Below are 16,221 nucleotides of genomic sequence, written 5' to 3'. Positions count from 1 at the left end.
TCCGACCCCTCTTCGACGCATTGTCCATTGAGAGATAGTCCGAAATCGCCGCATAGTTACCTTCTTTTAGTACTTCTATTACTGCCACCACCACCACTACTACTACTGCTACTACAACATGTACAGTGTACACGCACTTGAAAAGTCGTAAGGAAATCATGTCCGACGACAGTTGTGCCCATTCAAGATAACTTTCAGCTGTTCCAAGAAAAAGTATGAAATTGCCCAGAGATTGAACGACGTTCACGGAAGCTTTGTCGTCACTCATACGCACCGACAGCACCCCAGTACCCCAGTACCCCCGTAGTTTCCTGGAACATCTACGTACACTCACTCACTCATTCACTCATTCACCCACACCACGGTTCATACGGAGGATGATAGGAGCTTGCCTCATTCCTTCACTGTGGCCTCAAGTGTAAGAAGATGAGGAACTAAGTTTTGTGTGTAGAATCTGTGTCGTCTTCGTTGTGAGACGGATGAAAGGAGGATAGGAACAGGAACAGAATCACTAGCCAACAGCAGCATCCCACGTCGTCTGCTCCTTCATCTTCTGCCCGATCCTATTATCACTCCGTCTACTGCTTCCAGTCGAAGCTTGGGCGAAACTCGCCAATGCGGACTTGTTAGCTCGAATGGGTCCAAAGTGATCTCTAGCCGTCAAAAAGCGTCTTGACGGACCAAGCTATCTCTGGACCTCGTTCGCAGACTCATTTCGAACGTTCGACCCTTTGATTCAAAAAGTCCCACGTCTCGTTGCTCGAAACGAAGAAAAAAAGGGACTCAAGAGAACCAATCGAGCGTGAACAAACGTGATCCTGGGAAATAGTGTCGGGATTGGCAGGAACACATCATGGTCCGTGATCATGCATAGACTACTCTCATTGGTGATCCTGCTCTTGTCTTGTGGAACATTCCACCGAGGCTGGGCTTCAGTGCAAGTATTCAACCGCCCCATTGATATCACTCCAAACTTTACAGGGTTCAATTGTGACTTCGAGGAGGGCGAAGAGTGCCTTTGGACTTGGGAGAATGACAGTTTTGAGGGCTCAAAGCCCGCCTACCGAGACCAATCTTGGCCGGGACAGCACGGCTTCTCCCGACTGAACGGCTTCGATGTGCAACGATTGTTCAACCGATCCAAACAAATCGAGAACGCCATGTTCTTTGGACCCCATAAAGACAACCGTGGCCGAAGCGATGGTAAGAGAAAGATCAAATTCTTATTTTGACGTTTCAAGACACGTCATGTCATTTCTCGACTAGAAAGCCCTAAAACTTTCGAGCTCAAAGATGTTGTTGGAAATTTGATATTCTGCAAAGGGACTGTCTTGTCCTTGAGCTGAATGGAGTAGAATTCCTTGATGCCCTTTCAAAGCGCTGTTGGCGTCTTTGGCTTGGCAAACATTTTTCAATCAAGTCTTGTCGGGTTCATATGAGTGACAGGTGTTGGGCAAGTTGATCTTGAATGACAAGAGTTGCGAACAATTTTGATTTAATCTGATCACACATAAGGACTTCTTTCCATCCCAGCCCGACAGATTATTTGCAGGCTTGAGTTTCGTCCCCTAGCCAATACATACCTTTTTTTTGAACGCATTAAAGCTATAATAATTTCATGTTTGACAACACAAATGGCAAATAAATTTAGTTTCAAATTTCACCGCACACCTATCTGGCGCTGGTTTTGCTTTCTTCAACCGGATAAAATATGATTCACAGCACGTGTAAAGTGCCACCTGGGGATTAAGTGGCATTAAACCACGCTTCGTGATCAGTACAAGCCTTGAATCACACCAACATATGTCGATTATAGGCCTGAATAAGCCAAGAGAAACCTGCTGGAAATGAGAGGGATCCACCACAAGCTCATAATTGGATGGAGCGTGCGCGGTCAGGCCCTCTGGTTAGACTTGTGGTGGAGAAACCGAATAATGCAAAAGTAACTTAACTTTTATTGAAGAGTCCTTGATGCCATTTGTATCATAGTAAAGAAACATGCTCAATGTTCAAATCTTGAGGGAAAATTGGGAAATCACTTGAACAAATCTTAAGAAAGAAACGTAATTAATGATGCTGTTCACAAGGAAGACTTATTTGGTGCCTAAGGGCACAATTTTGAAAGAGGACAAGGGTCTCGAGAGGACTGCACTCTTGGGTGTTCGATGAAATTGAGCAGACTTGATGAGTTAATATGATAATGAGTTTGTACCTCCAAAGCCCTTTGAAAACACTGTAATGTTGCTTGGCCATCTCTTTTTTACGTTTACCACTCACCATGAAGATACTTGCAGCGAGAGTTCTAAGCTGAAGGCCATTAAACTTCCTAGCAAGGTGGCTCGAAAGCGGAAAATGCCAAAGCGGTTAATTTGATTGCCTCGAAGACCAAGTTCAATCTAGCGAAGGCCTTCAGATTCTGCAGTGGAAATGTTTAAAGGTCGATCTAGTATTTTGACTCTATGTCAAAGTGTTTCAAGACGATTGCATTACTGCGGTGTTTCCAGCTTTTTTGACATATCAAGGTATCAGCGGGGTGAATGGAATGGACGTCACTCATATGAACATTTTGGTTCATTCTCAAGAAAGTAAAAAAGAACTGCCAACCATCCAAATGACGTCATTTGGATTAAAGGTTCAGTAAGCAGTAAGCATGGAAAGCAACAATCTACTTGATATACAACACGTTTTCAGGGCAACGAAACACGCCATTACATTTGATCTTATATGGCTCATGGGATCATCCGAACCTCATTTTGCTTCGATCTCAATTCTATCTCATCCGTTCTACTAAACAACGAAACTTATATAAAATATAGTTTAACCATAAAAGTTTGACTTTGAAAGGTTGGATTGCTAGAAAATGTACCATTAAGTGAAGAAATTCAAAATTATTGATAAAGCGACAAAAAATCGAAATTCCAAACATAATTAAATTGACAAATTCATGGGGAGAAATGGCATTGAATTTGGCAGTTGCCTCTATCAACATGACAACAAGTTTGCTTGTACAAACCCCTTGTTTCACGATCAAAATTAAGCAATGTACTTAATACGCTTCATATACCTTCCAGTCAAGGCCCATGATTGCATGCCAGTTGTTGAAATGATAATTGGAGCCAGTTATAAGGCAACATGAGCCATCAATCAACACCTCGTGGAACTCCCAACTTGGCTCATTAGACCGAATTTATAGGACGAGTTTAGGCCCGGCAAGACACTCTCCTCCTCTCTGCAGGAAACCTACAATACGTGCTTGCTTCCAATTTTGAAAGCGAAGTCTTGCAGAGGAAACGTGTTCAATCAATTGGCAGCCTTCAAAAATATGGGATGGCCATTTTCGAACTGACATCCGTGCAATTAAACCTTATGAGGCGTTCTTGTGATATTGAGCAAAAAAAAGGCTGGTGGTTTTCGATCCACCGGGTGCTGGATGTTCCCTAAGGACCACGAGAAAAAGGATCTTCCACTCGACGTCATCTTGGTAGAATGTTATTCCACTTGTTCCATTTCCCCCTTTTCAACTTTTTTTTTCCTTACATGAAACAAGGCCACACCACTCAAAAGGGTCTCTCACTCTTTAGCAGTCGACGTCGTGTGCCAAAAAAACGGTCCAAGCCTTTGCCTCTCGTCCTTTCCGTGTTCGTTCAGACTGAAAGACACTCCATCCTTCCTTTAGTTCTCGTTCCATCTCTGTCGTCGCTCGGTTCCACTTGTACCTTGTCCCAATGTCGTTGAAGGACGTGGAGGCCTTCCTCCTCCTTCTCCTCTTCCTCCTCCTCCTCCTCCTCCTTCTTCTTCTTTCCCTTCCTCCTCACGGATCTAGGGTCGCTTACCCGAACTCCACCCAAAGACAAATGATGGACCCCGAGTAAGTTAGGACACTCGGGCGAAATCGTTGCCTTAACTTTTCACCCTCCGATGCTTTTGAAATCAAAACTCATTTAGTATTTTGGGTTTTGAATTAAGTTCCTAACTGGGGTAGAAGGTGCTGAAGGTCTCAGGTAAAGCCCGCCAACCTTTGATGTAAGGGTAAGACTCCATTCCCTGAGGAAATAGTTCAAAAGGAGAAACACATCGAGAAAGGAAACACAATCTATTTTGACGGTGGGAAAAGGGAAAGGAAAGCGTGTCAGAATTGGCCTACAGCTAATTTCGTGAAGATCCAATTGAAGTGCTCTGGGATTGTTTTGTCAGCATTGTATTACTAATCAGACACACAGTGAGTCAATATTTGGATATTGGAAACGTCCATTTTACCTTTGGGGCAGTGGCTGCAAAAAAAAGGCGTGAGGCCAGGATCGATTTCTGCTGAAAGCCAAAACATTGGTCACTGAAGCCTATCGAGGCACTTTCGTATAATACCAACATTGGCTAATAAAGGTGGGTTACTTTTACGGATGAATGTTCAAGTAGCTATTTCATGGAACCTATTCAAGATGCAAACAAGGAGTCCTTGAACACGATAGCTAATCCAGATTTATGAGATTAGCTTGCCAGGAGGTGAAGTGGTTACACAACACGTCTATTTACACATTCCTAAATTCTTGAATGCTATGCTCAAAGTAATACCGACTTGTTTTACCATGTCTTGTATTCGGTGCATTTCCCTTGAGTATTTCATTAAGCAATAAGCAAACATGGCATGTTGTCACTTAAAATTATTCTATTGTTTGTTCAAGTTTACGTAACAGAAACCTTGCAAATAATTCTTAGCGTAAAAAAGCTTTAGTAATTCACTTTTTATCGAGTTGAAGCGCACCAGTTCTATTTAGACTAATGGTTATTTGTTTTCCTGCAGGTTGACACATTTTTGCATTCTAGATTAAGAAAAAATGAATACATAATTCCTATTGCATGCAATATTTGACGCGTGTAAAAGACCCACATGCGAATGATTCGAGATGAGCGGAGAGCTCGTGCTCATATATTTAATGACATAGTTATTAATGTCGATATCAACACGCAAAGAAAATCCTATAAACTGCTTTTGAAATAATTTTCATATGCAGTTTCTTTTTGAAAAATGCAACTTTACGTATTTCAGATTTTCACGCGATCCATTCACCTTTATAAAGGTCCGTTAAGTTTCTGGGATCCCTTATCAAACGATAGAAATGAGCAGATATCGAGTCTACCAAAAGAATTTCTTACGATTTAATTTGCATTGGAGAGTCGGCTGGGGAAGCTAAGATGCTTTTGCATAACGTCCTTTTTTAAGATGGGATTATCGAGTTTTGTGCGTGACACAAGACCTGTTGTGCAAGCATGACAGACATAAATAGATGGATAGCTGTCCTCCACCTCTAAATTTATGAGAGGCTTGCGCCTCAAAATCGTAACTTAGTGCGAGGTCTAAGTCCAACTCTAGCGCTTCCAATCAGCAGAAACAATTGGGTCCTTGGAGCAAGAGTGACACTTCGGTATTTCTCCTTATCACAATGAGGAAAGCGAAACAGGCTATTGTGTTGCTCAAACGCGTAAGGGTGCCTCAATCTAAATGTTCTGTTCTTTTGAAGCAACAGATGGAACTTTTTGTTCCTTGTTCCAAAGTGCAATAGATCCCATTTTTGTTCCCGTCGTGCCCAGAACTCGTAAGGCTGTTGGCCAGATGGCTCGCTCATATCTCAAATGGAACTTAACAACGGAAAACCATTTGGTCACGAACATATTGTTGGGGGGAACCCTTCGACATCTAGTAACACTGTACTAGGGATGTAACAGAGTTTAAAAATGACTCGAGCTCAAAGAGTCTGAAGACTCGGACTCAAATTCTACGAGTCCATCGGATCTAATCATGGCCAAAATGTGACTCGCATTTTTTATATGAAAAGAAACGACTGACTCTCTCATTTATATTAGACAAATCTCTATTCAATCGGTTTTTTTGCTTTCCTCTTGGAATACTGCTTGGAAAAGGAAGTCAACTTAAATAGGTAATGTTCAAATTTTGTGGCGTCGCGTAAAAAAGGGAATTCGCAATGAAGGGGTTAAAATAATTTTTCTCTTAATTAGAACTGCCATAGGTCTAATAAATCTTTGAAAATGACTTGCGGTGTTCGAATCTTTTTAGAAAAGAAGCCCGAAAATGTCATCTCAAAGCTCCACAAACCCTACCTAAGGCTAGGACTACTATTTTGCCCAAGTTCGAGAACCCTGATGACGTTGTTGGCCTTGAATCTGTTCATATCAGTTCCCACAGCAAAATTCTGCGGAGGTTTGAAAAATTAGATTGTAAGAGAACTGCTTGTCGTTCTCTTTTTTTGCAACGAGAAAACGTTTCTTCGTTCCTTGATGAAAGAACAATGGGAAATAGTAAACAAGCTCAACTTTCGTGTATTTAGCCGTTCATCAAGCTTGCTTATAATCCTGCCTGTTTTTGTCCATCTTTGAGAAGATTATTTGCCAGATTTTTGGACCAAATACGTAGATTTGATTAGAGCATACCTTACACCAGACAGAGAGGCAGTTTTCGTGCTTGAGTGGAGCATATTGAAAATCTTATTTTGCACTCAAAATATCAGCCATATGTGCTAGTCGAGTTCCAGCTGTATCTTCTGCTTGAAAAAAAGTCGAGCACCATATTTTGCAACTATTTTAGAATTTTACATGCAACCACAAAATGACCACTCCCCTCTAGAACATGGTATTGCTGAAAAAGCCGAGGCTTTTAGAAAGTACCAATGTTCACTTGCTTTTTGCGTTCCAAGATTGGACCAATATTCTTGGATACGTTCCTGCACGTGTGTCCATTGGTTGGTTTCATCACTCAATTTGAATATATTTTCTGGCAAGGATGGTGCGTTTCTTACTAACATACGTGGTAATAGAAAAAACTCGGTTCATGTCTTTATTCACCTTCTCCGTTTACTTTGAAAGCTGTTTGGATCTGGGGGTTTATTCGTCTTCTTTCGCCCGTTCCATCCTGGTTTATGGACCATTTCTCGCTTCTTGGCAGAGAAAAATGATAGGAATCCGGTTTTGCTTGGACTTACTCAGCCTTGCCAGCGCTTATAAATGCACCAACAACACCGCCTCTCTTCATTAGTACAACCCGAGCATTAAATCGAGCCTTTTTATCGAGTTGATAATGATTTCGAGGCTTAATAGAGCCGGTGCATTCGTAGAGGTTTTTCTGGGCTACTTTCAAACGTTGTTCACGGTTCAACGAGTAACGGGAACCAGTAAGTGAGTTGTTTCTGGTCCTTAAGAGGATTTGACGAGTTGCCAGTGCAACAATCAATGAAAACAAAAATAGGAGGTACTTTTTGTGTCTTAGACCAATTTCTTCGAACCCAGAGATGTGAACCATCAGTGCTACTTTACGTGAGAAAACACTTCAATAACTCACCACTTGATGTTTGAAGGCACAAATAGGATAATACAAATATGAGGACTGGCTATTTTGAAGACTCGGCGTAATTGTGAGGAGTAATCAACAATTCATGATGCACTAATTTTTGTCATTTTTGACATCCTTTGAAATCATCTTAAATTATTTCCATCACAATAAAGATGCGGAGTTGAGGTTAAGCGGGTCATGTCCATGGTTCGAGTCTCCTCTTCGATCCCTTGAAGCCAAGACCACGGCCTCCAATTCAATAGCAGATCTTATTGAGTGCACAATGCCCATCTATGGTACATTTTTCCACAACGCTTGAGCCCATATGCACTTGTCAAGAAGGGAACCAGTACAATAGATAGTCCCCAAGTGATGGTACTTTTTTACCGGCCTTTTCTCATCTAGACGAGGATTGTATGCCATTGAAAACCATTCCGAATGCAATGAATGACGTTGCCCTAGCTTTCATAAAGGTTGAATGTAGTCGAATACCATGTATGCCATTTGGCTCTTAAGTGCTTGAGAGCGAATTCTTCTGACGCAAATGAGGCTATGGTGGAAGATTCTCGCCCGAGTCAGTCAGGATTTTATGCTTCCATGTAGGAATCCGACCATTAGCCATTCGAAGCCTTCGTTCCTTATTCCTTCATTCATTCCTTCATTCAAAGGCCAGACAGGTGGCCTCCAATCCGGGCAGAACCAAAACTAAGTGTAACTGTTGAAACTTCCTCTAATGAACTGACAAAAAAGGGCAGAGGAAAATCTGATCCTCACAAGTTGTGAAGAAGCGCTCTTCCAAGTTTGCTTGCCATACCACACATATACTGTACATGTATATGACTACATACCAAACAATGGTTTGCTTTTTAATCTGCTGGGATAGGTTACCCCCCCTCCCCCCCCAAACCAACCAAAGCTGGTTTTACCCAAATATTGACTTAATACCAGGTTTGTCTCAAAGCCCGTTCATTAATTCTCCAACATGAGTGTGTCAAAAGAAAGACAGGTTGTCCCCAAGAACCGTGTGTGACACATGTACTAAAAATACTTTGGCCAGAATATTCACATAAAAACGAGCTTCGTTTGTTCAGAAGCAACATTTGGAATTACTGAAGTGTTTTTGATCCAGCTGAAACTGGTTAGATTATGAAGGTTCTTCATTTTGTACAACGCAATGATTGTACTATCTTCGTCTTTTCAATCCAAGATATCTTGTTATGGATCGGTTTTAAACTCTTCCTTTGTGGAATTGGACCTTTCAGCTTTTTTCGAAGTGATACAACTCGAGTTATCATACGCAATACAAAACGACATTTTCAGAGGCAAACTGATTCAGACTCAAAGCCACCCAATAAGCAACATGAGAGCAGTCCACGTTCAACTATGTACTCTTCTTCCTTTCCTTATCATGTCCCTCGGTATCGAATGTCTTTCTAAAGAATCTCTCCTTGCCTTTAAGATGAGCCATCGAGAAACCTTGGGTTTTTCCGAGAATTCGCCAAATCCAAACCTACTAGTACTCTCCATGTATACTGGTGGCTGAGTGTCTGTGTGTGTGTTTGTGTGTGTGGCCTCGATTCTTACTCACTCATCCATTGCAAACAGTTGTTCTTGGATCTTTTCAGGTCATTTCCTCTACCTTTTGGGACATCCCATCTCCTCCGAAGAGCCTGTCACCGACAAGCGACTCATCAGTTCACCCATCAAGGAATCGGGCACGGAATGCTCGTTGGAGATGACGCTCTTCTATCAGGGGATCCGGGGTGCGGAAGTCGTGGTTGGCACACAAAACCTCTACAAGGCCTACAGTGTCAGTTCTAGGCACGTGTTCCAAGACAATAACGCCACCACTCACGGACGGTAAGAGTGCATGTTGTGGATTCATGAATCAGCCACCGTCGAAATGAGATTTAAAAAAAAAAGTTCGGAACCAGACCACAGCTGGAGTTTGGCTTACGACTAGGATACTGCTTTTCAGTCTAGAGTACGAATTTTTATGAATCTGGAATAGAACTCGGATTTGAAGTCTGACATTCAGGGACGCCGAAACGAGAGCGTCTCGAATCGGGGACGACCATATTCATTGCAGGGCTGGGATTCCATTGAGAACTTGAATATCAACTAGAAGCTGGGTATATATGCCATCATGACTTAGTTAGACTTTCCTTCAAATAAGGCTTGATGGGGACGACGATGCACTTCAATAGGAATCGAATCTAAATGATGCTTGTCTGCGTAGGTTTTGATGGATGACTTTGATATGCATTTCAACTTAATTTATATGCACGTGTTCCTCATACCAAAACCAAATGTGATGTTTTCTTCGTGACCTCAAACCGCTTTCAAGTGGTTTTGGGGTTGCCGGAGTTTATCCGGAAAATTCTATGCATATCTTTGTATATACAAAAAGAAAACTTTAAATGCGTTCCCATGGATCCCATAAGTTCCTCAACAAATAAAAATCAACGACATTTTAAGTTCCACTTCGTCAATTTGGATGTTTCAAGATGGAACGGATGGAACGCACACAGGTTGTTCAAACTTTTTTCCTCGCCCTTGAAACCTGTGGAAACAAAGGGAACGTCTTCCCTTGGAACACGGCAAAAAGGTTCCACTGGCCATAAACTTATCTAAACAGAAAAAAAACTCAATGAAAAGAGTTGTCAGAGATGAAATTGCCCATGAGAACAAAATCTCTTCCTTTTGTTCACTTTGGGGGATCCTCTAATTTCATTGACAAAAAGCAGGAATTCCTTGGTCCACAACAATGCTCTGAATTTTGAAGCTGAAATCCGGTGTGCACCCTGTAGAAAAAGAAATATATTTGATGGAGCTAATTACAAGGCACTCCATCCAAAGAACTGAGACTGCTCTTGGATTGGATCATTTGTGTTGACATGGCCGCTGATTGAGTTGACAGACGCTTTATAGATGAGAGTTACAAGGACTTACTTACATGTGGGTACAAGCATAAATAAAGCTCCCAAATCCAGTGGCTGGCCACGTTTTAGTTTGGATCGGAGTTTGGGACGCATGCCAAAAAGCAATTTTCAGCCTCGTCTTGGTTAGGCTGGACCTTGGCTGGCTTTGATTACTCTACAATTAGTCGCCTAGGCCTTTTTTCCTCTCTCACAACAGCCTTTAGGCATGACGAGTTACCCAAGTCCTCACTTACTTGCTCTCTCTTATTTCCAGCTGGGCCCACATGAAGATGAGGATTGGTCGCTATCTCAAGCCATTCTCCGTGTCTATTGAGATTAAAAGACATCAGGCCAGCAAGCCTGGATCTTTCATTGCCATGGATGCCGTGGTATTGGACAAATGCACTCCGGGTAGGTGGCTGCCAAAAATTGCTCTAAAACTAGTAATAACAACTATTGAATCTATCGGGGATTTTTTATTCCTTCACAGAGAGCTCCATGCCCATCGATTGCTCGAGTTCTCCACGCGAGTATTATGTGTGCCCGGATGCCCAGGGTGTGCCTTGCATGCCAGCAGCCTCGGTCCTCTGTGATCTCCATCGGGATTGTCCCGGAGGACACGACGAAGACGATCCAATATGTGGTGAGTAGAATATGTAGAGTAAAATTAGTCCAGTTCTCGTATGACGAACTCTTTTCATTGATGTAAAATTGCAAAGGCTTGTTCTTTGATTCAAAGATCCAAAGCCTTAGGTTTGCTTGATTAAGTGCAACTAGTTCGAAAGTATAAGACATTAAGGCAGGATGAAATACTGACAATATTGGTCAGGTCGCTGTTTATGATAGGGCTTGAAATGCAAAGTTGCTATGTTCGATTTGGATCACACTTTTTGATCGTGACATTGCGTGTACATGTTAAAAAAGCAAATTTGAAAGCTTGGTCAAAGAATAAAATGACTATCATGGTCAAAACTAAAAAGCACTGGATTATATTTTTTGCACACTTGTAAAGATGAGTGTAATTCATTCAAGTGTGCTTTTGAACCTCAATCATACATACTTCCCCTAAAACTGAAAAATATGCAAATAATTCAATTTATCGCATGTATTTCTATAATGGAAATGGGGAAACAGTAAAAAGGACATGAATTAACTATATGTGATGGAAAGTTTGTACAGATATCCTACAGCTTATTTGTATTAGTTTCAGTCTAAATATGAATCAAACAACGGATCACTTATATCTTAGCTTGATTTGGACATAGTAGAGACTCAGCTTACACCCCAAGAGCCATTTTTCCCATCTTTAATTAATGAGGCGCACTTAATAACTAGTGTTAAAAAAGCTGTATCGATAGTATTATCTGCCCCTTTTCGTATCCTGCACCTGTCTCCCTAAAATCCCAACTTTAATGATAAACAAAGGTTTGAAGGATTAATAGCTGCTATTTTCATGGCTTATCCGCTTAACCCCTTCCAAGAACCAATTAAATTCTGCGTCGACCGAAATTCTCAACTCAGATTGGTTCAGGCATAAGGCAAAGCGGTCAAAGGGATAAGCCACGATAATATCTGCTAATATGTAGATTATTATCCGACAAAAATTGGATACAGAAATGATCTGTCATGCATTCGGTAACCGATGTATAGCCCATCAACTAATCGATTCCCATTATCGCTCTTAGTATTCAAAAGTCTTTCCTGCAAGTTCCGTAACTTGTTATTGATGAGAAAAAATCAGCCGTGCCAACTAATGAGATTGATTTGGAAGGTTAAGAATTATGGGTTGCCTTATGTACACGTACATATAGAACTGTTATAGCGTATGCCACTGGACTGATGTACTTACGCACGTCTAGTCACTTACTCATCATTTTTTCTAAGGCCAACCCAATAGTGCAAGTGGACTTTGATCAAGAAAAATCACGAATAACAACGAATAGCAACTTTCAGGTCACGGGCAAATCCCAACTTTGTTTGGCTCCTTTTGTTCCATGGTACGAATAGAACAGTGATAATCCCCGTCCCGGCTCAATCCGATCCATTTCTGTAGGGGTATTGATTTGGCCCACTTGGTTGTTTTTCAGGGGGCCAACCATAATTTTCTGAGTCAGCAGAATGCAGGGCAAAAGATCCCAGTATGGAAATGCAATGTTGGTAAAGTGCTCCAAGGCCTGATTGGAAGGCCTTCATGAATCTCCTATGGAGATCGGTCGTGGAAGCTGTTGTTTTTGCATAAGCTCATTCGAAAAGTAAAGGGGGAAGAAATGATCCGGTAGAATGGCTCTCATAAATTCAAGAGACGAAATTGGATGCATCAACGTGATGATCCGAGAGAGATCCTCTGGAAAAGAGGAATTTCAAGTTTTATTTGATTTCCGGCACCTTCCACTCATTTCTTGGTGCTCTTCCCGACTTGTGTGAAGTCACGTTGGGTTCATCCGGAAAGCGGACCGAGGCAAGAATCTTGAACTTTGGCCTTTGCAACTAGGTCTTATGTCAGATGAAAGCTCACCTTCAGCACTTCTGACCTTTCATTTGCTAGTCCATCCAAGATTGGGGAACTGCAGCATCTTCGACACAAAAGTTCAAGGTCGCAAAAAAGCCATGAAACTCCAATACTCGTCTTAGGAGTGAGTCTAATCATGACTCTATTCAGCTCTCTGCTAGGACCCCAATACCTTTAGAAACGTACTTTTGATGCCCTCTTGGCTCCAAGCTCCTGCTAACCTTTAAAGACAACATTTTGGTAAGATTCGGGAATCCCTTCCCCGAAATGGAACGTAGTCAAGAGTCGAATTGAAAGACGACCTTCCTTCCTTCTTTTCCCATTCACTGAGCATGGTTCATCTAGATAGTGAATTTGCATAGGACACCCCGTGTCTCATTGGAAGAGGAAGGAAAGAGAGATGTGGTAGTATCTACTATGGCTTGTGTTCGGGCAGCCTTTTTCTCTCCTTTCCCAGCGACCTTTTTGTTTTGAAACCCATGAAATGGCGTGCCCTTCTCCAGCCTTTCAGAATGAAAAAGAGAAGAAAAAAAGCGATGGTTTTTTTTTCTTCCCTTAGGAAGCGAAACCGTGAGTGGTAGCTGGCTGGGTTGTTTCTAAGATTCTCTGTGCTCTCTATGGAAGAAAGCGGAAGGCTTTGGTTCCTTTTTTGCCTCGCCTCTATTTGCTTAAAAGATGAATCGCCGAAGGACATTTGGCACTCCATACACATAGAGCACACACACTTGTCTAGCAGAAGGAGAGAATGAAGGCTGGAACCGCAGAAAGGTCACTTGATGGACCCTGGGTTATTCTCAGAGTTTATTCTTCGGGCTTCCCTGAGCCGTTGGTACGTACTATACGTCCTCTGTGTTTTGCTCTTAGTTTTGTTCATACTTTTTTTTCCTTTGGAAATCCAATTTCCAAATTGCCTTGTACGCGACTTCAAAAAACATGTGGGTGGGGATCCAAAAGCTTTTGCAAAACCACTGAGATCGAAGTGAGTCTCCCAAAAACAAGGTTCGCAGCAAATTTGCACATACACTCACACACACACACCAGACTACTGGGGAAATATCCTATTAAAGCTTTTAGGGTTCGTTAGCTGGAACGTAGCCTACATAATTAGGATAACGATTCCGATGGCTGGAGATACTTGATAGGGTCGGGAAATGAGACAGATGTCTTTGAACTTGATCAGCCACCCAAATCTCCAAAGGATTTGTTGAAGCATTTGATCCTGAGACGGCTACTGTTGCCAATATCGGAAGAGCTAACAAGAAGAAATTGGGAAAAATAAAACAAGAGGAAAAGAAAAAGGCAATTGGCTTGATTTTTGAAACGGGGACTTTCCAACTCGAAATCGACGGAGGCACCAGTTTTCTCCACGACATTGCAAAAAAAGCTTTCAACCAGAGGTAACTTTGATATCTGTGGACATCTTTTTTCTCCCCAAGTTTCCGCAGACAGAAAACCTAGCAAATATCCTCACAATTCCCAATAGAGACACAATTTGCTCAAACGAGCGAGAAAGAAAAGACAGAAAGAAAAAGGCTGACTGCTCCATTTAGCAGAGTAGTCTTGAATGAACAAGTGATGGAGTGAACGAGAAATTTCTCGAGCCAAAAGGGCAATCCTTACATTGTCTTCATCCAGTTCTGCAGACTACGTACCTACATGTTGGTTATTACCTAAATATAAACAATTCACCAAAGGCCATGAATTGTTTAACACTCAAAAAATGTTCGACCTTGATCCCACTCTCTCGCTCTGCGTTAAACTGAACCTTTCTTCCAAATTGAAGATTCCTTGACATCCCCGTCCATGAATTTTAAAACCCATTTACTTCTACCAAATGGACCAGCATCCAAGTGAGGGAGATAGTGTCAGTGGAACAAGCATGTTCCATTGACAAAGGAACCAGTCGGCTTGGGTTAAGTCATATTTTGTCATTCTAAAATTCGGATGCATAAAACCCCTCGGTTCGAAATGGCATTTTTGTATTCCCTCCTCCAAGCCATGATTCTCCAGAATTTGTGCATCCTTCGTTGCCAAGTAAATTAACTTAGTTGCCAGGCTCAGCTCTTCACCCAACATACGGATCTGCTCATGGATAGGTCTGGTTTTCGAACTCTATATGGAGCGCTAGTTAAAGACATAGCGTGGAGGTCACGTGCTTAATGCTCATACATTAGCCATTAGTCGCCAGATCTTTTCTACACGTTCATGCTGTGTCATCGCGATTTGATGCGCAAATGGCACATTTTTCCATGCCTTTGTTAGCGGAATCCCATCGTCTTGGTTCCAACTTGGAACCTTGGAACGGCAACTTTTATGGGCTTATTTCACGTCCAAGGTGGAACGAGGGCATCCTCGTACAAAAGAGAAACAAAGGAAGAGAAAGAGCGAGAAAAGGGAACAACGAACGTGTGTGTCTTGAACAGGGAAAATTGCAAAAGTTGGCACACCCTCCTAACTGGAAGAGGAGCAATGACAAAACTTGAAAAACATCGTGGTTGGACAGCGTTGGAACAAAGTCAGGTGTCGGACACGGCCTGGCATTTGGAGACACCTTGGATATATCATTAAAACTTTCATGGATCCCAAAGTCAAACACAAACAACATCTCATTCTTTTGGGCATTCAGAAAGAGAGAGATGAAAATCGAATTAAAGTTTCCTGTTCCTTCGCTGAAGGTCATCCAGCCCACCTTGATTGGGACTTGATCAGTGGGTGGAACATAAATACACCTCTGATCTGGATTTTTGCCGCTTTTCAGATGCCATGCCGCTTGGATCTCAGTGTGACTTCGACGAAAACGACAGCCTCTGTGGATGGGAGGTCTACAGTCAAAGCATCGACCACCAATTCAGTCATGAGAACCGGGAATGGTCCCTTCGCAACGGGGGTACCAAATTGGGTGGCATCACCGAGCAGCACCAAGGTAAGAGATAGATCTAAAAGTCAGAGCTCATATGCATAGGTTTGATTGGGCACACTGATTTTGCACTTTAGGGAACTACCTTTATCTGGAATACAATGGCTCGAGAGTGGGGAACTTTCAAACTGCCATGCTTCGAAGTCCCACATTTCCACCCCAACCCAAATACAACGCAAACGCTACCTCGAGATATTTCGAATCGTGTCGGGTGAGTACTTTTTCCTTAGATCTATTTTATTTATGAACGTCGGGGAACCTTGCTGAAGCGATCTAACTAATTTGTTGGAGCAAAAGCCGGACGATGATGTATGGGAAAGGTGAATTATTTTATGGTTCTTGCCGATGGTCTCGCACTCATAACTGACACGGCAGTCTGTCCGGGAATCTTGAAAAGATCTGGATGTGTCACATAAAGTACCTCTGCCTTTTCCTCCGAGATCTTTTTAGTGTGGCAGGAGACGCTCAAAAGTTTCCCTTTCTCGGGGGGAGGAAATAACCAAACTTCAGCCAAACAGTATGAACTCGTACAGTT

At 42.1% G+C, this 16,221-nt stretch overlaps 1 protein-coding gene across 1 annotated transcript in view; it reads left to right on the top strand.

The window, feature by feature from the left end:
- Positions 1-209: 209 nt before the first annotated feature.
- Positions 210-16,221, top strand: part of LOC131883814 (tyrosine-protein kinase receptor-like) — a 38,965-nt gene continuing 22,953 nt past the window's right edge. The window contains exons 1-6 of the mRNA XM_059231393.1: positions 210-1,203; positions 8,965-9,199; positions 10,535-10,671; positions 10,751-10,903; positions 15,528-15,692; positions 15,764-15,897. Coding sequence (XP_059087376.1) covers positions 867-1,203; positions 8,965-9,199; positions 10,535-10,671; positions 10,751-10,903; positions 15,528-15,692; positions 15,764-15,897 — 1,161 coding nt within the window. The 5' untranslated portion in view covers positions 210-866. The remainder of the gene's footprint in view (positions 1,204-8,964; positions 9,200-10,534; positions 10,672-10,750; positions 10,904-15,527; positions 15,693-15,763; positions 15,898-16,221) is intronic.

Source organism: Tigriopus californicus, chromosome 7 (assembly GCF_007210705.1).
Source record: "Tigriopus californicus strain San Diego chromosome 7, Tcal_SD_v2.1, whole genome shotgun sequence".
Taxonomy (NCBI): Eukaryota; Metazoa; Arthropoda; class Copepoda; order Harpacticoida; family Harpacticidae; genus Tigriopus; species Tigriopus californicus.
This window is presented reverse-complemented; position numbering and strand designations above follow the sequence as displayed.